The sequence below is a fragment of the Cuculus canorus genome, chromosome 5 (assembly GCF_017976375.1).
Source record: "Cuculus canorus isolate bCucCan1 chromosome 5, bCucCan1.pri, whole genome shotgun sequence".
Lineage (NCBI taxonomy): Eukaryota > Metazoa > Chordata > Aves > Cuculiformes > Cuculidae > Cuculus > Cuculus canorus.
In genome coordinates, this window is record NC_071405.1 from 53,752,631 (window position 1) to 53,779,225 (window position 26,595).

Here is a 26,595-nt window from a genome sequence, read left to right on the forward strand (position 1 = left end):
TTGTTGTTCCTCCAACAGATATTGGAGTGGTTGAAGTCCCCTAATGAGGACTAGGGCTTGTGTACACGAGGCTGTGTCCGTCTGCCTATAGAGGGCCTCATCTGCTTTCTCTTCCTGGCCTGTAGCAGACCCCCATTATAATGTCACCTGTCCCTGCCGTCCTTTAAATCCTGACCCATGGGCTCTCTTTCAGCTCCTCATCCATCCCCAGGTGGAGCTCCATGCACTCCAGCTGGTGATTGACATAGAGGGCAACACCCTCTCCCCATCTCCCTTGCTGTCCTTCCTAAAAAGCCTGTATCCCTCCATCACAACACTCCAATGGTAGGATCCATCCCACCATGTCTCCATGTTTCTCAAAGCGAGTCCGATGGTCTAATTAGCTGAACCCGTGGCTGTGGCACCAGTCCTGGAGTCGTTTGTTGATTTGCCATACTTGACTGGCTTTTTCAAACCCCATCCCTTTGACAGTGAGGACTCATGAAAAAAGTACCTGTACTTCAGAATCCCTTATCGCTGCTGTAAATCCCTCTTGATACCCCTCAGACTGCCCCTGGCTGTATCACTGATGCCCACATGAAACAACAGCAGTGGACAGTAGTCAGTGGGCTGTACAAGTCTTGGTAGACTCTTGATGGCATCCCTGATACGAGCCAATGGTAGGCAGCTCACGTCTCTGGAGAGTGGGCGTGATTGGCAAATGGGTGCCTGTGTACCTCTCAGAAGAAAGTGTCCCTCTATCACCTTTTCTTCAATGCACTGTTTGTTATCCAGACAGCAGATGGGGTTGTCTTACTCAGCTCTAGCATCTCTCCGTATGTGACAGGTGTTTCCTGTTTCAGAAGGGTAAGCATGACTGCATGTCCTCATTGTTAATTCAACTATTATACATAAGTCTAGCACAGTCTATACAAGAACTGGTAACTGCTTTCTAAAATTAGTGACACATTACCTTCTTTACCTGAAGTGAAATAGTTATGTTTTTTTATCAAAAGTGAACTCTTACTCTTTTATTCAGTACAGTTGATGTTAATGGTGCATTTTATTTTCTTATTCTGCAGCTTGTCGTCATTATAGACCCCCACATTAAGGTTGATCCCATGTACACCCTGTATTCACAGGCAAAAGACAAGGGATATTTTGTGAAAGACAGAAATGGGAAAGATTTTGAGGGCATCTGTTGGCCAGGTAAAAAACCATCCGTCTCTATATTTCAAGCTGTTAATTTCAAAAAATTTGTAGAATAGTTTAATTGAGACCCATGGAAGTTGAATTCAATTCTTACAGTCCTTGCATTTTTTGTAATTCTTCATAATTTCAAATACTTTGTTGTTTTTTTGGTACAGTCATTTCTAATTGCCTCAGTTGTACAACTCCCTCTGTTATGTCTGTTGTCTCTGCAGGTACTCCCAGGGCCTAGAGGTAAAAAAAGTTGCATTTGTTGATCATAACAGCCATCCCTCTTCCCAACTTGTCTTGAGTAGCAGAAATGCAGTCTGGTCTGTTGCAGTAAGCACAGCTTATCTAGGCTGGATGAAATTAAGTGAACCTTGATACTGAAGTCTTTGATTCAATCATAATACATTGATTTAACATGTTATTTTTCATGAGGAGATCTCATTGTGGGGAGGCAAAGGAGTTTGTCCCTCTTCTTTCCAGACAGAAAGCCCGCAATCCTGGCAAAGGAATAAGTATGGAAAAATCAAGGACCTATTACACCTTCTACTAGCATGCCAGGACATAGTTATTCAGCTTCTCAGTGATGCTTTCCTGATTGAGCTTTAATTACCAGGGATGCTGTCTTTCCCTGGCTTCCTGTTCACATCTGAACATAGTTCAGTCTGCTAGTTATCAGTCATCCTTAACTGGTGCTGAGCTTCAGACCTCCAGAATCTATCTGTGCTGGTCTGCAGAACATAGCAAGAGGTGTACTGAGTTGCAAGTCAAGCTGGAATTTGCTCTTGAGCTTTTGTCATATGAGCTTTTGTCTATGAGCTTTTGTCATAGAAACAATAGACCACATTATTACTGCTCATTGTGTAAAACATCCTAGCTTTAGGCCACTGCATTCAGGTGCGAAGACAATGTATGCATACTCTAAAAATCAGGTAAATAATTGAAATCTCCCACATTCACAGGTTCCTCTTGCTACTTGGATTTCACCAATCCTGAAGTGCGAAAATGGTATGCAGATCAATTTGCCTTCAAAACATACAAGGTGTGTATTTACTTGCTCTGATCTACTTATCCCAGAAAGCCTGAAAATGGGGAAAAGAGAAGATAAACTACTGGCTAAGCAAGTTAGTGGCTCTTCTAGCTGTATATCGTAATGCAGAGAAAAATATGTTGATAAGCTGATGTATCACAGAAAAATTTTTTTCATGAACTTGTCTGCACTACAAAAATGGGAATCTATATGCCACCAGTGAACCTGCTCACTTAGTTGCAGCAGTACGTTAGTCAAACTGTAGGCATTTTAGCAACCCATTACCTAATACAGCTGCTTCAATTCCAGCTCTTACTACCATGATTGCACACAAGGAGTGATGTGGGTCATGGTCACTTCACCCTGGCCTTCCTTCCAGCGCTCCTGCCCAGTGCTGAAAGTGTCTGGGTAACACTGCTGAACACTTCCAGTTCCCACTCTGACTGTGAAGTTCTGCTTCCCAGTAGGTTTGTTGAAACCATTCCCCAGTAGATGTGCTTAGTAGATATTTCCCATGCTACTCTTCGTCTTCAGTTTTTGTCTTGTGGCCTGCTCTGATTTTCCCTGCCTCTTTTTATTCACCAGAAGGCAGGAATGGTAAGTACCTACTGAGTTTTGTAAGAACAGCAGAAATCGAGGGGGCTTGCAGGCTACCACCCTGACCAGAAGGGCCACCAAAAGAGATGAGATGAACAATTGGCAGCTTTCACATCATTACAGGACCATAATTACCATGTCTTTCTTTGCTGCTGCTGTTTCTACTCATACCCCAGACTGGTCTGACACTCACTAGATATAAACGTACTAAGTCACAGCAATGGCTCTGTTACGTCCTAATTGCAAACCTGTTTCATAGGGATCCACTAATATCCTCTTTGTATGGAATGACATGAATGAGCCCTCAGTCTTCAAAGGGGCAGAACTAACAATGCAGAAAGATGCTCTGCACTACAACAGCTGGGAGCATCGGGAAGTACACAACCTCTATGGATTCTACCAGGTAAGAGTATCTGGAGACACAAACTATCAGTTTTTCTTATGGAGTATGTCTAATGTGATAATTTACACAGTAGAAGTATTCTGCAACCTCCTTCAAGGACTGAAACTCTGCTGGGCTGGATATTGCTGTGTTTGAAATCAAGTCTGTGATTGGTCGGGCCCAGAGAGTGGTGGTCAATGGAGTTAACTCCAGCTGGAGGCCAGTCACAAGTGGAGTTCCTCAGGGCTCAGTACTGGGTCCAGCTCTGTTCAATGTCTTTATCGATGACCTGGATGAAGGCATTGAGTGCACCCTTAGCAAGTTTGCAGATGACACTAAGCTGGGAGGAAGTGTCGACCTGCTGGAGGGTAGGGAGGCTCTGCAAAGGGATCTGAACAGGCTGGACTGCTGGGCCGAGACCAATGGGATGAGGTTTAACAAGACCAAATGCCGGGTCCTGCACTTGGGGCACAACAACCCTATGCAGCGCTACAGACTGGGGGAAGAATGGCTGGAGAGCTGCACAGAAGAGAAGGACCTGGGGGTGCTGGTTGACAGCCGACTGAACATGAGCCAGCAGTGTGCCCAGGTGGCCAAGAAGGCCAACGGCATCTTGGCTTGTATCAGAAATGGGGTCACCAGCAGGTCCAGGGAGGTTATTCTCCCTCTGTACTCAGCACTGATGAGACCGCACCTCGAGTACTGTGTTCAGTTCTGGGCCCCTCACCACAAGAAGGATGTTGAGGCTCTGGAGCGTGTCCAGAGAAGAGCAACAAAGCTGGTGAGGGGGCTGGAGAACAAGTCTTATGAGGAGCGGCTGAGAGAGCTGGCGTTGTTTAGCCTGGAGAAGAGGAGGCTGAGGGGAGACCTTATTACTCTCTACAACTACCTGAAAGGAGGTTGTGGAGAGGAGGGAGCTGGCCTCTTCTCCCGAGTGACAGGGGACAGGACTAGAGGGAATGGCCTGAAGCTCCGTCAGGGGAGGTTCAGGTTGGATATCAGAAAAAATTCTTCACAGTAAGAGTGATTGGGCACTGGAACAGGCTGCCCAGGGAGGTGGTCGAGTCGCCTTCCCTGGAGGTGTTTAAGGAACGGGTGGATGAAGTACTTAGGGACATGGTTTAGGGAGTGTTAGGAATGGTTGGACTCGATGATCCAATGGGTCCTTTCCAACCTTGTGATTCTGTGATTCTGTGATTCTGTGTGGTCACATGAAAATGTGACAATGTCTGTGCCTCTCTACAGTAACAGTGTAAATTACATTGGCTGTGAGTACACAATACTATTTTTTTTTTTGTTCAAGTGTATTCTAGTAAGAAGGTTTTGCTTTAATAATAAGTATTATTTCTGGGAACAGATTTCTTAATTTTCCTGCCTTGAAAGGGCTAAACAGGCAGTGTAGCAAATATCCTAATTATGGAGTTTGTCTTCTTGACTTTTATATTCATGATTTTCAGCAAATGGCAACTGCAGAAGGACTCATCAGACGTGCTTCAGGAAAAGAAAGACCATTCGTCCTCACACGATCTTTCTTCGCTGGATCACAGAAGTATGGTAAGGACAGACAAGCTGGATACCTTCCGTACTGCTTTGTTCTATTAAGTTTGGTATGTAGTAGAGTTTAGAGAGGCAGAAACTTTATTTGTAAGACGTGGTGAGCTCAGAAGAGTGTGAGTTATTAAAAAAATCAGGAGAAGCTGGCAGAGTGTGTACAAGCTAAAGGCAGAATAACAACTTGTGTCCTGTGACAAGGGACTACCTGCTTTTATTGTGTATTTCAAGAGCATGGACGTATAAAGAAAAAACGTTGCAACAAACAATTCACTAGTAGTTCATGACCATTCTTGTCTTCTTTCCTTGACTGCAAGCATAAGCTGAAGCATATGCTCAACTTCCTGTGTAATGCTGAAAATGGGTCTTTCCAGGGGCAGTGTGGACTGGAGACAACACCGCAGAGTGGAGTTACTTGAAAATATCCATACCAATGCTTCTTACTATCAGCATGGCAGGGATTTCATTCTGTGGAGGTGAGGTGTTTAGCTCCAGTTGCTCGCTGTGCATAAATTACTTCAACATAGATGGTGGAGAGCTCAACAGTCAGTGCATTTCCAGGCAGTTTCACCAATTAATCTGGTTTCAGAAGCCAATTACCTGGCTCTCACCATAATTTTTCCACTAACTCTTATGTAGTGTTAGTATCCACTGTCTGGAGCAGGTGGTGGTCCGTAGTATTACTGTGACAGTCCTCTCTCACTGGGGAAGGCACTCACTCAGCCTCCGAAAGCTCTCTTGAGATTTTGGTTGAAGGATAACTTGTTACATGAGTTTTCTACTCTTGTTTGGACAAGCAGCTGCCCAAGAGCAGAACTGCGAGCACACTGTGAAATGGATTATACACTTGGAATGTTTATTAGAGGAGAACTTCACATTTTTCAGAATAATTTCCAAAAATGTGTATTTTTATTTGTCTGCGCAATATCTAGCTGATGTGGGAGGGTTTATTGGAGATCCAGAACCAGAATTACTTGTTCGCTGGTATCAGGCTGGAGCCTACCAGCCCTTCTTCAGAGGTCATTCTAACATGGAGAGCAAACGGAGAGAACCGTGGCTCTTTGGGGAGAAGAACACCCAGATCATCAGGGAAGCCATTAGAGAGCGCTACGTCCTCCTGCCATACTTATATACACTGTTCTATCGGGCACACACAGCGGCTGAACCGGTCATGAGGTAAGAGCATAAGTGAGGAGGTTTAGTCATTATCTTCAGGAAGTTATGTGGAGGAGGAAAGTTAAGTTACTGTCTCTTAACAACTTAACGTGACTACTAATTTAAATATTAAAAAGAAAAGACACATAAAAATTACTAAATTCTATTCTTGCGCATTCTGCAAGCTTTGATAAGGTTCTCAGAGGAAGAGTTGAGTTTTTTTCCAAATACATGGAACACACAAATTCAATAAACACTGCACAGTCTTTAAACGTGTTTTCAAAGTACTAATCTCCCTGGTATTGCTGTATCTTTGAGATTGCCCTAGATCTATCTTTTGCACCACATGTACCTTTACTTTTGTTCTTATGCAAATACAAAACACCTCCTGAGTTTTAAAACTATATAGGTCTTTTTTAAAAGGATTGAGTTTTGAAGATGATTTGCATTACAGACATAGCGCGAGCATCTGTCTGCACATGTGTAGGCGTAGATGCCTCCACTATATACATTGGAATAGACAGTGGCTGTCTGTCATTCTTGAAATGAAGCTCATGTTGACACATGCACTGCTCACAATATTAAATAAAACTTCAGTTATGTTAAATTGTTGCAGTAGGTACAGAATTAGAAAGGAAGCATGGTATTTTTCTTACTGAGACAAGCAGAGTGGAAAATGTGTCTTGTTCGTTAACAAGCACATGAACAGCAGGGCTGCGTTGAACAAGTGGATGCCTATAAGTGAGCAGGTGAACCAGGCTTTTTATGTAAGGAATCTTGGACCCTGTCTCTAAATGAGCTATTATTGTCATAATTGCTCAAACTTATATATACAACTCCTGGTATGTAACCAGGTGGTTATTGCTCTACTCTTTCATTAGAAAGACTGAAAATGAACTTTGGTGCAGGTTTTTCGGTCTTGACCAGAAGGAGATATGCTATATAAACAGTAGTGAGCTGCTGAGAACAGGAAGGATTCTGTGGCAGGGACTATCTCATTGGTTGTCAGCATCACTGGTAGACCATGACAGAATGTCTTATCCATCTCTCCTTTGCAAGAAGGAAAGTGTATTTGTGTTGTGCAAGTCTGTAAGGAAGAAGGCAGGAGGGAAGAATGTGAAGCACAGGAGGCCAAACCAGAGATACACTGGAGTGTCTTAACCTGTGTTGTACTGGGAACTCTCGTCAGTGACTTCAGGAGAAGGGGTACTTTAAGGCACAGAGGAAGACCTTGCGCTATCTTCTGTTCTTGATAGCTGTACCTTGTAAAGAGAGGGAGAAAATGGAGTCTGAAATGACAGAAGGCCTTGAACAGCCTGGTGGGAGAGGAGAAACTAACTGAATCCTACTATCTATCTTTCTACAGGCCTCTCTGGGTAGAGTTTCCAGGGAAAATTGAAACTTTTGGTGTGGAAAATGAGTACATGCTGGGTAAGCAGGTGTCTTTGTGTTCTCTGGAATTGCAGTTAAATACTTTTGAGTGTCACATGACAAAAAAACCCCCCATGAATACTCTGTCTGAGACTTTTAAAAATTATATTGTAACTGAATATTGAACTTGAGACCTCTTTAAGGGACTTGGTTTTAACAGCACTTTGAAAATGGGGGTCATATGAGGTGCAAAAACTGAGCTCGATCTCACTAGACACTTGGAAAAAACATGGTTGATTTTGACCTGAAATATCGAAGCTCACTGTAGCAGCTAAGACCACAGTCTGCTTCAGAAATGACAGTAGCAAACAGGTACCATCCAAAGCTGATTTTTTTTTTCTCCAATACAGCTGGCTGCTAAAGTCCATTTTCTCAGAAATTAAGTTTAAGAGATGAGTGTGGGTATAAATCACTTTCAGTCTATATAGAAAGAGAGAATGTGAGGGGACTGTTGAATTTCTTAATTTTTTTGTAACCTCTGCGCTCAAGAGTGCCTACTAATGGCTTTCAAATGAAGGGACAGTCACTTCTCATGCAGAAATCTGACCAAGGTAGGTAGGACATGGCAACAAAGCTAAGAGTGGTGAAGTGAGGCATTCCAGACGGCTCTGGGATTTAAGCTTGCATCACCAGTGGGCAAGGAGTGAAGAAGTTTATCGAACTTTACAGTCTACATACATTAATCTATTTTTTTAGCAGTAAAGAAGAACTATCTACAGTGCAATAAACTTAAGCAGATAGTTTTTTACAAGGAAGTTCCTGTCTTCAGTCTTTTGGTTAGAAAAGAGTAATTTTTTGCTCATTCAAAGAGCAAATAGGCAGCCACTTCTCAGACTACGAGGGACCCAGAAGTGCCTCTAGAGTGGAGCCCAGCTACATCCCAGTGCCAAAACAGAACAAGAACAAGCAGCCATGAGCTCTCTACACTTGCCTTTTTTCCGGTAGAGAGTGAACCTAAGCAAGCCTCCAAAATGGCTACGGAAGGCTGACAAGCTGCTGCTCTGATGAGATGCAGTCTTGAGGACCACAGCCGTATTTATGTTTTTCTCTAGGAAATGCTTTGTTGGTGCATCCAGTCACAGAGCAAGACGCCAAGGCAGTGAGTGTTCTGCTTCCAGGATCAGAGGAGGTGAGGATGAGTATGAAGCTGCTCAGCTGTTCACTTCAGAGAAGTATTTTATACAGTAACTTTCCAGCTCCCCATCTTGTAGTTGCTGTTCACTGCTGATGTGCCAAGAGCTGGCCAGCCATTATGTCCTTATGAACCTTCTTTCTCTTAATACCTCACATGCTTGGCTCACAGTAAATGTACTTTCTTGCTTTTCCAAGAGCTGCTGCACAAGTCTCAGGTCTCCTGTAATTTAAAACTCCCCTCAAGGCTTGCTGCTTCTTATGGAACACCAAAAAAACACCTTCAAGAGACTGTCAGTTCCTTTTTTTCATGTATTTCTTTTTGGGTTAAACTTTTCTTTTATGTAGTAGAAAAGACGTTTTTGAAGAAAGGTCATAAGGAAATGAGGGGGAAGCTGTGGAGAGGGAAGATGATAACGAGGAAATACAAGATCCAGTAGCATGGGATGTGTTGCAGACTTTCACGTGTACAGAGATCAGGTTCACTCTGAAGTAAAGTTATTTATCCACAGGATGGCACTGTGATCCACTCCTACAAAGAGTGTTCGGCTGCAGCAGCTGGGAGGTGGAGTAAGGGAAAGAGTCTGGGAAAAATAGTCTCTACAGGAAAGCCTGAGACTAGCAAGGAGTGAGAGGAGACAGCAGCAAAAGGGACTGTATGTGAGGTCGTGCAGAGCCTGGTCACCCCATTAATGCATCTGAGGACACTTAGAATTACTCTCAATATAAGGAGAAAAACAGATGAGTCTCTTAAAACAAGAAAAATATTTTTATCAAGATCTCTGTGGGAACTGACTGCCTGGCACGCTTAAAGCTGTTAAAACTGTTGGCAGGTGTGTTGCATGGGAAGTTTCAGATGTAGCTTTTTTTTGTCACCTGTTATTAGCAACTTTGTTGTTAATTTTCACTTCAGTATAAATATGCTTATTCTGGAACTCAGCATTTATCGATTAAAAGAAAGGAAAAGTATTTCATTGTTTTGTCCTTCCAGATGCTTTAAGGTATACAAAATGCTGTGCAAACTGTAAAAAAAGATCAGCATATTTTTGTGCTTCAGGAATGGAGTGAGAATTTATTCTTTCATTCTTTTCCATCCAGGAGGTCATTAAGTTAAAAAGTAAGTGCTATTTCTTGCACGTCAAATAGGAAGATGAACAGTAATGTGAAGTAGAAGAGTGACTGCATCTGCAGAGGAAGTAAATCTCACCATATATATCATGCTCATTCTTTTTTCATTTTTCCTAGATTTGGTATGATTTCAGAAAATTTAAACACATGGAAGATCTAGGCACTCTGAAGATCCCAGTAACACTGGAGAATGTAGGTTTTGTTTTAAAATACTCCTTCCATTGAGCAGGGAAAAAACCCACAAATAGTATTTTGTATTGTCAAAATTCAAAATCAGAAAAGTGACTTTTAAATTTTCTTCAAGGAATGTAATTTAAAATAGCTTCTGTAGAGAAGAAAAGTCCCATCTCTTTGTTGTTACACAAATATGTGCTGGTGGTAGGGAAAAGTGAGATGATGTAAGGGTTACGTCTCCAAGCATAGATATTTTGCTTATACACAGACAGGAAGATTACTACTATTCTCGTTTTCAGTTGAATAGTTTTCTTTATGCACTTGTGGTAGGAGTTCGTTTCTGAGCTCTGATAAGAGCAAGCTTCAATTATCCCTGTTCTGAGTTAAAATTACATGATCAGAGCATACGAGCCTTTCTACCCTGGCTTTGTTTTTCACAGATTCCAGTGTTCCAGCGGGGGGGCACTGTGATACCTCTGAAGACCATGGCTGGAAAATCCACTGAATGGATGACAGATATTTCTTATGAACTCCGTGTGGCCCTGGACACAGAGGTACTCCAAGATGACATCTTAGGTCCTTTGTGCCTGTTCAGTCAGCGCAATGGTATCTGCATCTGTAAGCCTAATAGCTCTCCTCTACTTCTCCTATTTGGGAGGGCCCCCACCTGCTTCCCACTGCTCCCTCAAAGTGAGACTATCTGAGTATAGCACAGACAGAACATCTTTCTGACATCTTTTCTGAGCCGTTCTCTAGTCCATTGGAGGAAGGAGCAGAGAATAAGCAGACCACAAATTTCCTCTTGGACACAGAGAGAACTGCCCATAACTATCTCTTCAGGTAAATGAGGTGACACCTGGCACCCACAAAACCAGGCTGTTCAAGTCTTCAAACACTCTCAGAGCTAGACTCTCTTACCCTTCCAGGAATACAAGTTGCTAAAGAAAAATAAAAACACACCCTTCATAATGAAGCGTAACATATAGTGAGATATTTTTAGTTTCATTTTTCAGTGCTAGAAGCTGCTGTTAATTTGTACTCCATCTGGGGTGTTTCACAGGCCTGTGCAATAGGTGAGCTCTACCTAGATGATGGACATTCATTTCAGTATCTCCACAAGAAGCAATTCCTGTATCGGAAATTCACTTTCCACAAGAACATTCTCTCTTCAAGGTAAGAGCAATTATGGACAAAAGCCACCAACACACCGTCATTGGAAATGCCTTTTCTAGTTCACGAGGCCTTCTTACAAGTGTAGAAGTATTAGTCTCATCTGTTGCTTAATGAAGTTCTAGAGCATGCAGAATCTGCCGTAAAACTGCAAAAGTAAATAATGTTCTGCATAAGTCTAAGGGCAGCAACAGCTGAAAATACTTAGTTGTCTCGCATTGTTTCTGTTTACTTAAACCTACAGGTTCTGCAGATTTATTCCAATATAAAGAAAGTCATCAGCAAGACTAATGCTTATCAGCAAGACAATAGAGATAACTGGAAGAGTTATAAATATGCAACACCTGGAGTGTTCGTATTTTCTAAGATGTATTTCTCTAATGTCTTTTTCACTGAGACAGTGGTCAGTCAGTGTGGCAGAGTCCCCAGGGAACTGATCAAGGCACCAAGTCTGTCAGAGTTGAAGGATCATCAGGACGATGCTCTTGACTATATGATTTAGTTTAGGTAGTCCTCCAAGGAGAAGGTGCTAAATATGTCACTATGTCACTTTTACTGCCAATGTATGTTGTCCGAGGGGTTGTCCAGTGTATAAATGATGATTTTACAGGCATTTCTTTATTCCTGCAGGGTTCAAAAATATGCAGGAGGTAGTCCTAAAACTAGAAAAATTTAACATAGAGCAAAACTGTAGGCTTGCTTGGATAATGTACTTAAAATATGCTTCAAACCTCTTCATTTGGGATATGAAATGTAAAAAGCTTAAAAATTTGGCATGGAAAAGAAAAATGTTGCTAAATTGCTAGCAGTCTAGAAGTTGGAAAAAAGTTGTTTTGAGATGAATGAAGTAACATTCTGTTCACTTCAGAAAGTTTCATTTTGATTGAGGTTTTTTAAGAGCTTATTGATAAAAATAAAATTAGTTACAAAAATGAGAGATAATTGTGTCTCAGACTGAAATATCTTACTTGAAAAATGTTAAAATGTGTTAAAATTAGTTTTACATTTACACATCAGAGTTTTAATTTTTAAAAAATCCAGAACTTTTCTGGTTGCCAAAGCCATGCTTTTTGCCACAAAATATCTTCTCAAACTCTTTTCTTCTAACTTTGTGAAATCTGCTAGGCAGTGAAAAATTAGCTGATAATGGGAGGAAGTTTTACTTGTTCCAGGAGAAAGGAAAATAGAGGAAAGGAAGGCAGGATAGGGAACTTTCAGCATGAGACTGAAGTAGTACTTTCATACTCTGTATGATGCTGAACTTTTGCTGATGGACAGAAACTAATGTATTGAAATCATTTCCTTTTTTCAGCTGCACAGATGAAAGTGGACAATACCACACTGCATGTGTGGTTGAACGGGTGATAATTCTGGGATTTGGACAACAACCCACTTTTGTGACAGCCTATTCCAAAGGTAATGAACTGACTTCTATTTTACTCTGATTTTTATAGATACTGTTGCTCTGCTGCTGTTGACTAGAGGTAGCAAACTGACAGCCCTCTAAAGGAAGTGTTACAACATAGGGGCCATCTTTGTTTAGTTTTATTTGCAATTTTTTTTATATCAAGGACAGAACTTAGTGGAAGGAGGCAGCAGCTACTCACCACTAATATTACATGCAGAACTGAGGAACACTTGCTTTATAAGGCAACAGATAACTTAGTAAAAGTGGTTCAAAATTAACAAGTTCAGGTAATGCTGTCATGCACAGCATGGGACCGGAGACAGAATTTCACGTGAAGGACCATTTGCTCAGATCTGTAAGCCTGCGTAGTCTAGAACAGGAAATGTGCAGACAAAACCAGAATTATTTTTCTATTCTCTTGCTCATTTAAAAGTGTCTGGAGTTCGAGACTATGTGGGGATCCCTGGGAGTTGAGGGATCCCATTTGTATAGGCAATAGCATCTACAGAAATGTCTTATCCTTTCTGGCTGCTTTCCAGGCATATCCCTTTGCTTTGGGAGGCAGAGACTTTCTGCCTCCACCTGTCAATCTCAAGGATCTTAGGGTTCTTGGAGGAAAACCTATGCTGAAACAAGGGTTATTTTTTTCAGAAAAAAAATCCTTGAATAGCTCCATAGTTTGAAAGGTTGGAAAAAATATATTTTTCCAATTATGCTGCATTCTTATATACTGGGAAGATTTCACTACTATTTCTTCCTTTCCACCAGTGGCAGGAACAGTCTGAACTAAAAACTGGAGGGAGTCATGTGTAACTGTGTTTCATAAGGGTTTTTCTTAAATCATATATTAAACTCTCTTGTCTTGTTTAGGTGGGAAAGAAAAAGAAGTGGTTTTTACATATACTACGAAGACCTCTACACTAACACTGGAAAATGTAGCTCTGCGTGTTGATGCTGACTGGGAGATTTGCATCAACTGAAAAGAGACACAAGTTCTTCAGAGAATTCATTGAGATGTTGGGGGAAAATAACTTGGGAGGACTTAAAATGTTCACTTGAATCCAATCAAATCAAGGAACATACTTCCCAGTCACACCCTCAAACTAACATGTCCTACAGTTTTTCTTTTAAAGCAGTATTTAAACTTGGATAGCTCTTCTGTTCAGCAAAAGTAATAGCACTAGGATTATGTCTATGGGGGAAAAAAGCTAAATACTATTTACTCCAGGCTAGCTTCAGTTAGGCATGAAGGTTGAGTTCCACCTTCGATGGCACCAAAAAATTATAAATTGATGGGGTGAGATTGTGCCTCATTGGTGTGAAGTTTAAGTATTTGGAAGTCCCACTATTCAGAGACTAGAATAATTGAGAAGAGCAGATCTGGGCCTCAGTAGGTATGCCAAGCACAGAGGTTATCATTCTTTAGCTGCCTCATAGAAAATGAACACAGAAGCCACCCAGTGTGATTATAGGCACTTCCCCTTTCCACACCTTATTGCAATGCAAAATTAGGCAGTCTGTACAGGAAGGTAAACATCAGGCTAGCCAAATAGTTCACTCACTGGAGGTAAGGTTTGAGTAGGTTGTGCCGGTCAGTTGTGCAATAGTAAAAGACTAAAGATAGTAATGTGGGAGTTCGTCTCTCCATTAGCTGGCTTTGAAATTGATGTTTGGATTTTGAAAAGGTGCAGGTCTACATAAGTGCAATACTGGCTTAGGGAAGCAGCTACTCACGTGGAAACATTTTCCATGTCATTGCTCGCCTCTCTCTCTGCTAGCACTACTTAAAAAAAAAAAAGTTTTTTGTTAGGAAAGAATAGTCATCTTTGGATGATTGGATGGCATTGCTTAAAGCCAGCCCAGTGAAGCAGCTCTGCTTATGGAGAGCTCTGCTTCTCTGCTTCTTTCAACTCTTGCCAAGGTTTGGCTTCCTTTACACATACTTTAATGATTTCTTGGTCAGTTTCTAGTGTCTGGCTGAGATTTGAGCTTGATATTTATGAAACAAATTTTTAACTTTAATGGATTAGCTCTGCATTTAACAATTCCGCTTCAAGCTTATTCACACGTTCTCTTACAACTCATCCTCACCTTCCCTTGCCTCCTTTTCCCACCCTCTCTGCAAACAGTATTTGTTTGTCCTGATGCTTTCTTTGCTCTCAAACCTAAGAGACATCCTGGCACCACATGCCCTACATCCTGTCTGTGCCCACAGCCTTTTCCGTGTCAGGCATCTCTTTTCATAGGCTACCAATGCACCGCAAGTGTAGCAATTGCCCCTTCCATTTGCTACACTTGTCAACTCTATTATTTTAAAACCAGTTCTGCTTTGATTCATACTTGAACATGCCATCAGTTGGGTTTTGTGGATATAAAAGTTTAAAATTTACTTATTTCTTGTAAGATAGGAAGAGGAATAGCAAGATAAGAAAGTCTTTTCTAAAAACATCAGTAAATTAACTCTTAGGAAACAAAGAAGGATTGTCACCGCTTTTGCCAACTAAAGGTAACGTAACAGTCCCTTCGTACGTTTTTCCCTACTCTTCTTACTAAGCCCTCCCTGTGCTTGGTCAGTTATTCCCACCTGCTGCTGTTTGTCCTCCACAGGGCGGATTTCTGGGAATAGCAAGTGTGAGGGCAGACTGCGACTAGTCTCTTGACTACCAAGCACGGTTTGTTCCCCACAAAATCTATAGGTTCCTTTTTTCGTTTTGCAGACTGTTTGTCAGCCCCTTCTAGCAGACAGTATGAGCATCCACTCCAGGAACCGGCAGCCTAAATACTGCTGTCCTTAATGCAGACAAGTTAATCCAGGTAGAACAGTAGCAAATAGATCTTTTACATCTATAAGAAGAGAGACAGACCCTGGTTTTAAGATAGACCCTATTTTTGTATCTGCTTCTTAGCTTTGATTGATAATTTCTTCTTATGTTTAAGCATAGCAGAGCTTCTCACAGCGTGTAATTATTGTCTGTGGCATTTTAATAAAATGTTTTAATTGGTGTTTCTGAAGTTGGAAAGTAAGTGAAATAAAGTAACAAGGAGGTGAGTTACATGCCTTATTCCTTCCAACCTTCTTTCTACTGTTGAGAATCACTCCTAAGTATTCTTCCAAGAATATGTGGTAGTGAATGGCTAGCTTTTATGCTCTGGCCCTCAGTATGATATCTGCACAGTAGTAAGTACTCATGGCTCGAATTTGCAGTAGTATGAAGTGCCCAACTTCTATGGATTTCAATAGGAATTAGTTGCTGAAAATCTTGGCAGTTGTGTCTTTAGATCTGAGGAAATAAATTTCAAAAAATATAATTTACATTGATATATGTAGCAACTTACATACTTTTCCACATATTTATGCCATAAATGAAGAAATAAGTTCGTAGCATATCTTTACCAATAAAGTAATTTAATTCAATTAGTGCAAACAACTGGAGATAAAAATTGATAAAAATTAAGTAGAAATATTATCATCCATATAGTTCACTTTTGCTCTGTCTGAACAGGTCAGCTATTGGGGTGCTTCTTTTTGCATGAAATTAAATCGTAAAATGTGGTTTAATTGCTAATGGACAAAGGGTTTATTTTGCTGTTTGCAGCAGACAGCACATCAGTTCTTCTCTATGGTAAACTGTTGCTTTAAAGACACCATTTGTCTTTTACCATGAACTTCTGTTTTTCACAAAAAAACCCAAAACTATATAACAAAATCATCAGTCCAGTAAAAAATAAGAAAAGGAGAAGCTGTTTTTTTGAACAAGTATAAGCACAAAATGCTCCTGAACATCTGTGAAGAGCGGGTTTGGGTTAGAAGTGAGAAGTGCATGTGCACCTGCCATTCCCTGTGCAGACACTAACTGAATTCTTAGCTGTACTGTAGCAGTAGCAGCAGGTCATACTCTTGACACTTGCTGACCATACCAAGAAAAAGAAAGTTATAAAAATACTAATAAACCTTCACTTAATCCTCGCTTGCAGCTCACAAGGAGATTGTCGAATATGACACCTGTGCTACTGACATTCTTCTTGAAACAGAGGTCTTTGTACACGATTTTTTGTATTGGGCAAGAAGGGAGAATATGAAAGAACATTTGCACAGTCTTCAAAATGAGCACTTTTGCTGAAACTGTGCAGTTAGAGGCCCAGGCATCTCAGTACTTGCATTGCTTTTGAAATATCCTGGAAAGAGTGACACATGGCTCTGCCAAGCTGTCCTGCAAAGTAATGTCAAACATGAGAGCTGAAATCCTTGCAGCTAAATGTAACGAGGAAGTCATCAATTCTTCATCTGGACAACTCACCCTGAAGAAATTGCGTTCCTATTTCCATGAACACTTGAATCTATCCTTTTTGATTGTCCTGTTGGTGCAAGAAGGCTTGCATTTGTGATAAAAAAAACAATTTAGGCTACCATTAGAAGACTAAAGTTTAATACTCCCAGACTTCAGTCAAGCTTGCCAACTGTATTCCCTTCTTTAAAAGTTCCCCTAGTTGAGTTTCTTTTATGAGCTGTAGAGATTGTCCATTCTACTGTTGATTTTAAATGTGTAAACCAAGCAAATGGCTGAGAAAGAAAAAAGTATCAATGCTTTGGAAAACATCGTAGTACTAAGGCAGAAGGTCAGCAATGTGTACATGAGCCAGAGTCCAGAGACAAATGTCATTGGGCAAAAATAACACTGATGTCATTGTGTGATCTAAGACTTCCCAATCAAAAAAAAAAAAAAAAATCAAGGTGTTATGGAGCTTTTCATGACACGTGACACAAACAGTGTCACCTTTTAAAGAACTAAGTTATAGAAAAGAGCAACAGGTGTTTAGATTTTCTTTCATAGAGACTGAGAATTTGTCTCTTATCTAATTGTCTCTTATCTAACTGTTGTGTGACAAAATAAATACGCAAAGTCAGACATCTCCTCTTATAACCTTTTCTGCCCTTATATGAAGAGGTACCTTTTATATGGGAGGTAGCTGTCACCAGGTGAATCTTAGTGCTGCCAAGCTGCTCTCTAGAGGAGCCAAACCCAGCTGGCAGGTGTTGACCTGACCTCAAAGGCATCAAATAATTACCTTTATCAGCATTAGGAACATGTCTTTGGATGATCCTTCTACTAGTAAAAATCTCCATGTATCTTTTCTGTAGCAAAGGGTAGAAACAGCTGGCTGAGTACAACAGTTCCTTCAGGAGTGTCAGGACTAGTTTCTTGGCTGGCGCTACTTCTCAAAGCAGCAGAAGTTTGGCTCCCAGTTTCATTGTTCTCCATACCTAAGGAAAAGATGAGCTGCTTGCACCAGGTGTCAGCCTGCATACAGAGCCTGTCCCAGGAACATGCATGGACTCGACACGAGCTGCACAGAAGACTGACAGCATCTCACTAATCCCCTCCCTCTCACTTTCTCTCACTCTTTGCTAGTAGTTATTTTTAGATTTCACCGGTTAAAGCTTGTCCTTTCTGGATGCTTACACGGACTGGGCAGGCACACACACACACACATGCTGTAGATACAACGCAGGCAGGAGTTAGCAAACAGATTATTTTGTTCTACATCAAGGAACAAATTCCAATTTCTTATGACAAAATACCACCCTTTGAGAGGATGCACAACATGCTCGACCACATGGAGTTTTGTTGCTTGCAAATTTGACTGGGAGATCAACGGGTAGAAAAAGCAGTTTACACAGCAACTTCCTCTTTCCTCAAGTTTCCTTCTAGTTTGCAAGATCTTGCTTTCTTTCAACATTTGCTTTAAGCCTGCTTCCCATGCCGTCCACCATAAATGCAGCAGTGGCTCAGCGGACAGGTGCTGGGTCAGGTCCCAGCGCTACTATTAGCACTACAACTGAAGGTGCGGGTGGGGGCACAGGAGGAATTTATTCTGCCATTATAAGTCGCAACCAGCCCATTATCAAAGTAAAGGAGAAGACCTATGAAGAGCTTCACAAGAAGTGCCTGGAGGAAAACATTCTCTATGAAGATCCTGATTTCCCACCGAACGAGTCCTCTCTCTTCTATAGCCAGAAAATCCCCATCAAGTTTGAATGGAAAAGACCACGTGTAAGTAACATGTTTGCTGAGTGCCTTTTATTTTCTGTAAATTGAAGTATTCACCCCGATCTTAACATTTTTGCAGAAAGTGTGTGTTAGGGAAGGTGGGGGGAATAAGGTGGAAGTATATTTCCTTAGAGCTCTACTGGAAGATAACTGTGGAAACTCAGAGAGTGTGTGTTTTGGACTAAAACACAATAAGCCAAAATGAAGCAAAAACTGAGATGGACTGAAATATGTAGAAAAAAAATAGTTTAAATTTCTTGAACGATTTGCTGGGCGTTTTCTTGACTGAAACTACCAAAGAAAAGTTCTCCTAATTCTGTAGCAAGTAACTGGGTTTGCTGAGGCTCAATTTTTTAAACACTACTTTATTTCACTTAAAATTTTAATTTTGTATTCTGCTGATTCTTAATCTGTGAAAATAGAAGGACGGGTTATGGTCTGAACCATGCTTTTATTTTGGCTGGTTGTTCCCAACATTGCTTAGCCAACTGGCAAAGGTTGTTTAGGATATTATCCACTTACCATGAGTGTGGGTATTGTAATCCCTATGAGGATTCCATCCTACCTACTAATCCTATTTATTTTTCCTCTCTTGTGGGCAGACCCCAGCCAGCCTCCCTCTTCTTTCCCACCCTGAGCCTCTCTCATAGGCAGAAGACTAATTCTTCTATTCCCTGTTGATTCCCCATCCTACTGCAGGAGTTCTCTTCTTTCCCTGTCATTCCTGCTCGGCAGCTTCTCCCCTTGTTTGAGGCAGCCGCCAGAGACGCTGCCCTGTCCCCTGCTGTCCCCTGCCTGGCAATGAGGATGTGGCTTTGAGGAGCTTCCCCAGCCCCATGTCCCTGGCAGTTATTGGCTGCCTCTTCTAGATGTGTCATACTTCCCCAACGCCCAAATCTGTGCTTCAGTGGCAAAGTGACAGATAAAACTAACCACAAGAACGTAACTAAATAGCAGAAGACCAGGAGCTCTAGCTGGTAGCTGTTGCAGGCTCAGATGAAAGCCATGTGCAGCTGTCACAACGTGAGCAATGTGGGGGGAGCAACGAGACTCCTTCATTCGTCACGCCCCGTGCGTATATTCTCTCACTCCTTCATCATCGCCATGGCTGCATCAGCTCCTGGATAGGTCTGTGAATGAGTTAAATGCACTTGCAAGTCAACCATCTTAAAGGAATGGAATTTCCCCTATTTCTGCAGAGAGGAAAGTGATGTAGCAGTACAGTGGATGAGTGCCTACACCCTGGGGCAGACAGACTGCAAGTATGCATATAAGAAAGCATCAAAACATTAAAAAGGCCACGATATAACCCCAGACTTGCCTGATAAAACTGAGCATGCACAGATCATGTTTTGGTTTTGGGAAGGTTCAGACTTCAGGGTCTCTCTGATGAAGATATTTTCTTTTAAGCTACTCATTAAATAAGTTTAGAAGCTCTATAGTTATTATTCATGTAGCAACAACAAGCTGGGGACTGTGTAAGGCTCCAAGTACAATCTAAACATCAAACCCAATGCTATCTGTGTTCTTTTGACACCAGTGTCCAGACAGCTGGTGTATCTGTGGTGCTAGCTGCAGGGAGAGCAGGAGATCCAGAGACGTGCAGTCTGTGCCTGCCAAGTACTGGCATGCTGTGGGATCACAGATCCAGTTGGTCCTGACCTGAACAGAGATGGCTGTCCTGCTGGGAACACACTGGTTCTGATTGGTGGAGTTGCCTATGCCTTGTTTGTTATAAAAAAAAAACTGTAATTCAGGTCATTGCTGTAGCCAGTACATCCCCAAAGAGGAGAGACACATAGAGCGCATTCTCCTTTTCACGTGTCCCCTACCTTGTCATCCACACTGCAACTACAAAGTGAAACTTCTCTTGGGCACTGGTGCAAAAGATCTGTATCTGTTGGTGCTGATCTCAGATTGACCCGGACTGTTGCTTCACTGGACTTAGAAACTGTAGATTCTGTAGCACTGGAAGGAGGGCTTTTCTGATAGTATTATATACGTGAGTAGCCACCACAGACACATTAACAGATCATCATAAAATCAAATATGAGGTAATAATATTGGGTTATAGAGTATTTTGCTAAGAGATTAAAGCAATCATTGAAGCACCAAACTGAAATATTTGACTGCACAGGCCATGTTTTGTCATCATCTGTAAAGATACAGACAACTTCTGTTCTTATTAAATTGCAATGGCTTTTTTTTGCAGAGAAAGCAAATAGCTTATAAACCATAGTCTTATAAGGCAGTAATTTTTAATCACTTTGAAATCCATATCAAACTTGAATTGAATCAGAGTAGATAATGTATTCTAAAAGAAAACAAAATACCAGACAGTTCAGAAGTCCTGAGAGAATATCCTAATACTGTTTTCTCTCTTGATCCTTTCCCTGATTTCTATAGCATATTACATGTGCCATGTGCCCCTAGAAATAGGTTATACCATCTAACCAATTTGTATCCAAGCTCAACCACCACCACATGGGATCAATATATGAGAATATAATATACATGAAAGATTAATGTTGGCCTTGAATTAGCATTATTTGCAAGGAATGAATCCACATGGAATTGTTGACTACAAGTTATATGTTTGCCAGCTATCAACGCTATAACCAAGCACTGATGATGGTGCTATTCTTCCACTAAATAGTGACCCTTTGCTGTAGCTCTCGGCAAGCTGTGCTGACATACGGAGAAGCAATATGCCTGCTTTTGTACCTGGGATTTACAAAGACCTCACAGCAAGTCAAGCAATACGGATGATACCCCCCCGCCAAATCCCAGCTCTGACCTGGGGCACCTGCTGAGCTCAGCATGGGCAACTTTCCCTTCCCATGTATGGGCTGCTGGGACCAGAGGATCTGTCCACTTCCCCTGGCAATGACTATGCTGTGACTTAGCCTTTCCTTTGGGGCTCCTGTGATCTATTACTGAGGTGGTGAGAGGTGTCCTGCATCTCAGCCACAGAGCTACTTCTTGCTTATGTGCTTGTGGCCCTTCAGGCTCTTCTCTTTGCAGTTGGTGCTACCTGGAGGTCAGGTCCTCCTCCACCATCTCCCAAAATGATTGGCCTCGGCTGCTGTGAGGGCAGCAAGGACACGAGGACTGATCTTGTGCCTTACGGTCAGAAGAATCGCTGTCATGCAGGGCAGCTGTGAGCCTTGGCATGGGGACAGCAAGAAGGCCCCTGTAATTCTACCCAGCTAGTGACTGCCATGCCATGACATGAATGCGCAGAGCATATCTCCTAATACTCAAATCAGGCAAAAACCAAGTAAGAGTAAAGACTGTAGGATTCATCCCATGTTTCTGTTCAGAGCATGCAAGAGCATGGTTTAGGTATGTAGAGGGAAAATAAAATCTCCCCCCAGTTAATGCATAAAGTTACATAAAGTTACATATTCACTTGCCAGTGGAAGGTTAGAGAAGCCAAAAGAGCTCTTCTCACCTGTACCAGGTTATAACAGCTCAGTGACAGGCTGTGTTCAGCCTTCTTAATGGTCTCAGCCTCCGAGAGCTATAGAATCATAGAATCACTAGGCTGGAAAAGACCTCTTGAATCATTGAGTCCAACCATTCCTATCTGCCACTAAACCATGTCCCTGAGCACCTTGTCTACCCGTGATTCAAACGGTGATTCAAACACCTCCCTGGGCAGCCTGTTCCAGCCCCCAACCTCCTTTTCTGTGAAAAATTGTTGCCTGGAAGAGCTTGTCTCAGCTGAGAGCAGGGTCAAGGTCCCCAGTATTTGAGAGTTGAGAGAAAGTCTGCTTTATCACATAATGCAGCGTATCAAGAGGTCCTGCTGCAATCCTGTTTGGATCTAATGACACTAACACATTAATAGGAAGGCTCTGCCATGACACTGTGCTTTCAAATCCATTATTGTCATTGTGCTTGCTCACAGCCAAGAGGTCACATTAACTGCCATATTCAATGACTTCCCTATGAGGATCCTCTTCATAGACAAAAAATCAGCAATAGGAACTTTCTTTTCATAATAAATACAAATAAAATCAAGTCAGCAGAGTAGTGGATTTTGCTTAGAATGAAAATGAATTAGTCAAATCATCTGCTGCACAGGTGTGAAGCAGTTTGAATGTGGTAATCACAAAATGTATGCCTCTGCAGGCAGTACCTCAAAGTAAAGACAGCATTTAGTGTCAGCAAGGGCAGAATTTTCAGATGAGGGTAATCCAACTCTGAAATTCTAAAACCAGCATAGTGTCTGACCATGTGGAGCTCCACCTCGAAGTCTGCAGCACAGCCATTTAATAGCACGGTCTAGACCATGAGATGTCAAAGGAGAAGCATGAGGCTGCAAATTGTCTTAGGTAGGCCAAAGAAAGCGCTTCTTCTACTTGACAGGATCAGTTTAGGAAATTCACTTAGAATGCCATAGTTTATTAATGGCAGTTTTCAAAGGAATGATTGCCTTTTGCTGCAATAGTATAAGCTGACTGAAGGATTTTTCCTGACACAGAAGAAAAGCTAATGAAAATACAACAAAGGTCAAATGCCATTTTTAGTTGCACGCTGCCTTTGCATTTTCCAGTGCTCCCTTCCAACTGACACATAAGTATCCTCTGTCCAGAAAGCAGCATGCAGTAGTAATAGGCTTTTCCTAGGAGTCTGTCTCCTTTGGTGTGACTTTGATTCTTTGTAATGAGATTACAATCTGAAATGAATCAACTCAGTAAACATAAAGGTCCTTTGGATAGTACCAAGGCCGTTTGAGGCACTCAGATCAGAGGAGACTCTTTCTAGATGAATCATTGCATCAGTGAAGTGCAGCCTACTGGGATTCTCTGTGATAACTTGACCTACGAGATGAAGAGCAATCCCTTGCTCAGTCAGGAATACTGGTAGGAACGACCTGCCACCTGCATCTTGAACACCAGCCCATCTTGTTCTGCTGACTGAGTACTTTTCATCAGCCTTGAAAGACCTTGAAGACTTTCCCTGTAATTTCAGCTGTACTCAGCACAACTAGCACAGCTGGAGACGAACTAGACCAGTTTAATATTAAAAGCATCTCCACAGTGTACTAAATACACCTGGCCACCATAAAGAAATGCAAGAAAACCATTTATGCTGTAGCTAAATCAGTCCATATGGCAATTGTATGATTTGCTCCTTGGCATTCCTTTACCTACAGTCCTCCAAAGGAAACAAGCCCAAGGTGCAGTAAATTGCACTGAGGAACAATAATCACTGTATATTTAATATTTGGAAACTCAAATGCACCGTTTAACTACTTTCGTCTAAAAAACTATGTACTGTATTTCAGAACTTGTTACTTCAATAGGAGCACAATCAAGCTAAAAGACAGTAACAGATATTGAAAAAATGCCATCTGAACACCTGGCATCTCACAGCTAGATTACAGGGGAGCAGCACAGCAACATGCAAAAGAATATTTTCAACAAAGCAGGTGGGTGGAGAAAAGCATGGAGGCATTTCAAACAGCTGCCTTGACAGAACCAAACCCCAGGACAGCTGACCGAGGCCCAAAATAACAGTACAATCCCTCCATTCCCTCCCTCGAGGAGGATAAGGTGACTGCTGGAGCGAGCCGGAAGCTGGTGTTTCTGCCTGGCTATATGACTAATCCAAATATTTACATCAAAGCAACTCTGCTGATTACTGTGAAGGAGCAAAAAAGTGGGCTTAAGCCAAGTGAAACTACTAGACCTGAAACATGAGTCTACCACGGCTACCATGAGTCATTCAGGGCTATCCTGATGACATGGGAAAAAAGCTTTAGGCAGAAGAGGTCTTGTCAGCTGCCTGTACTGTCACGCAAGAAATAGTCGGTTCTTTCTCCTTCCCACTCCAGCCTTGCCATCATACAGCAGATTGGGCTCCTAAAGTGCTCTTTGTCTTCTTTCCCATTTGTAACTACTCAGGGGACTGTTTGTCAGGATTAAATATCTTTCTTTCCTTAACCTCTCAAAAGTTAAGTGTCTTATTTTTCTCCCCCATACTAAGTATTTGAGTAGGAGAGACAGGATAAGGCAGGGACCTTTTTTTTCTCTGTAGGGCAGGTTGTACCTACTTCTTCTCTTGGCTTCCCTATACCCTGTGCTGCCCTTTGTCCCATGTGGAAAATGTTGTGTGACCCTGTGATAGTCCCACCTCAGTTGCTCATATTTCCTACATAGTCCTTCCCTCCCCAGAGCAACTCCTTAATTGTTTGTGCTTGTACAGCACCTTATGCCCGTTCTGTACTGGTACAAATGATGACAAACCAAATACATTGTCTTAAGTACAAGGCAAAAGAAGAGTTTCCTGTTCTCAGAGACAGATGAAATCTGTACACGTTTCTGAACGCAGCATTGGCAACTAAATACTGCAACACGAGGAAAAGAATAAAATCTCTTAACAATTAACTGATTATAACTGAGAATTAAACACCTGATACTGGGCAAATTTTAAGGAGGAATATTACTGAGGTTCATTCCTGATGAACCCTATTCTTCAACCCTATTAATGCCCCAGCGTATTAGTTACTAGAAATCAGACATGTTAAACCTGTTTTCATTTCTAAAGAATTTAATCTGGTCCCCTGATGCCCTTTCCACCTACCTGCTCTCCTGTCTCCTCCAGTGTTTCTTTACTATTACTACTATTATTATTATTACTACTACTATTCTTATTATTGTGTAGAAAAAATGTTTTTCCCTATTCTTTTTATTTTAATGTGCTGGCAACCCATACAGAGGAGGCCCCCAGGCTATAGGGCCCTCTAGGTACATCAAGAAAGCTCTGACTGGAGTCTGGAACATTCAGATTCCAAAACATTTTCATAGTGAAACTCTGCAGCTGAAAACTCTGCGAGAGATTTCGATATCCACAAACTATCCTACGGAAAAACATTCTCCTAAAACAGCTGTCATGTCTCTGGCAAACAGGCATCACAAAGCATGCTTTGCCTGCTCATCCATCTGTTCATATTTTGCAGGAAATCTGTGAGAACCCACGGTTTATTATTGGTGGAGCCAACAGAACAGATATCTGCCAAGGAGAATTAGGTATGAAATTCTTACTTCAACTCTGCAGTTTTTAAAGTCTGCATCATTTAACTTCATTTTACTTCCAGGTGATATTTAGGATCCTGTGTGTCAGTATACCACTACACATATGATTCCTTCTCTATATAGCAAATCACGATAACTGCCTAGTAGCAACCTAGGGAAAAACTTCAAACAAAAGATGTTTTGCAGGGTGTGTTGCTTTTTGTGAAGTAGTATAATGAGTGTGTTACAATGCACCATTTGGTCTTTCTTTCAGGTTTTGAGGAGGGACAAAATTAGTTAAGACAAGAATAAGAGATAAAGAGAAGGACTGAGAGAGAAATTTCTCTTTGAGGAAATCTGATTGAGAGAAAAATCTGATCTGCTACTGTTGTATTTTTTCAGGTAATTAGTCCTGTAATTTCCATACAGGAGCTTCTGAAGGCCTCAAGCTAAGTGTACCTTGTACTCAAGGACAGCGTCTGTATTGAAGACGTTCAATATAAGCTCATATGTTCAAATGTACTTTGATGTATAGAGCCACTACTTAGGTACAAGTGATGCCTCTGCCACAGTCATCCATACAGCACTTGACTGCACTGCTTTGTAAAGTCATTGCCCACTCAGGTCTCCTATGTCTTTCATGGTTTTATAACATCTCCTGTGATCTTTTTCCTAAGCTAATAGGTTAATTGTTTCATTTAAGTGGGGTTCTCTGCTTGTGACTGTCCCCATCGCCTTCCCAGTACTTTGTCTTTTTAAAATTTATTTAAAACTGTCTTTCTTCTTGAGGCGACTAAAACTTCACTGTTGTCAAGGTGTGGATGCAAATGAGTTTACATGCATAACATGTACTCTCTTTTTTTGCCTTCCATTCCTACTACACATAGAATTGCTTATCTTTTTCACTTCTGCTGAATACTGGATAGTTTAGGAAACTCCTGCTCACAGTGGACCCCACATGCTTCATGGGGGAAAACTTGTGATTTAGAATGTACTACTATGTGAATAAAGTTGTCTTTCCAAAATATATACATATATGTATTTCTATACGTTTTATCACTTCGCTAGATTCATAAATTTCTTTAACAACTCCATGCAATCAGGCTGAGTTTTCACTACCTCATATTATTCTCTCACCCCACTAATTCACACTGTTCAGGCAAGTTTATTGCATAACATCTCTTACA

The 26,595-nt window shown here is 41.4% G+C and overlaps 2 protein-coding genes across 5 annotated transcripts in view; both read left to right on the top strand.

Annotated features, from left to right (window-relative positions):
• Positions 1-16,817, top strand: part of GANC (glucosidase alpha, neutral C) — a 31,558-nt gene extending 14,741 nt beyond the window's left edge. Inside the window, exons 12-24 of one of the 3 annotated variants that reach the window (XM_054067299.1) lie at positions 1,062-1,188; positions 2,139-2,218; positions 3,063-3,206; positions 4,643-4,739; positions 5,111-5,212; positions 5,669-5,912; positions 7,258-7,322; positions 8,375-8,451; positions 9,699-9,773; positions 10,196-10,309; positions 10,816-10,928; positions 12,238-12,341; positions 13,204-16,817. In XM_054067299.1, the coding sequence (XP_053923274.1) occupies positions 1,062-1,188; positions 2,139-2,218; positions 3,063-3,206; positions 4,643-4,739; positions 5,111-5,212; positions 5,669-5,912; positions 7,258-7,322; positions 8,375-8,451; positions 9,699-9,773; positions 10,196-10,309; positions 10,816-10,928; positions 12,238-12,341; positions 13,204-13,313 (1,452 nt within the window). In that variant the 3' untranslated portion in view covers positions 13,314-16,817. Of the gene's footprint in view, positions 1-1,061; positions 1,189-2,138; positions 2,219-3,062; positions 3,207-4,642; positions 4,740-5,110; positions 5,213-5,668; positions 5,913-7,257; positions 7,323-8,374; positions 8,458-9,698; positions 9,774-10,195; positions 10,310-10,815; positions 10,929-12,237; positions 12,342-13,203 lie in introns of those variants that run through there. The other 2 variants (XM_054067298.1, XR_008449976.1) reach the window with 2 other exon arrangements.
• A 953-nt stretch (positions 16,818-17,770) lies between these two features.
• Positions 17,771-26,595, top strand: part of CAPN3 (calpain 3) — a 32,710-nt gene continuing 23,885 nt past the window's right edge. For both annotated transcript variants that reach the window (XM_009570052.2, XM_054067300.1), the window contains exons 1-2: positions 17,771-18,386; positions 25,354-25,423. In XM_009570052.2, the coding sequence (XP_009568347.1) occupies positions 18,093-18,386; positions 25,354-25,423 (364 nt within the window). In that variant the 5' untranslated portion in view covers positions 17,771-18,092. The remainder of the gene's footprint in view (positions 18,387-25,353; positions 25,424-26,595) is intronic.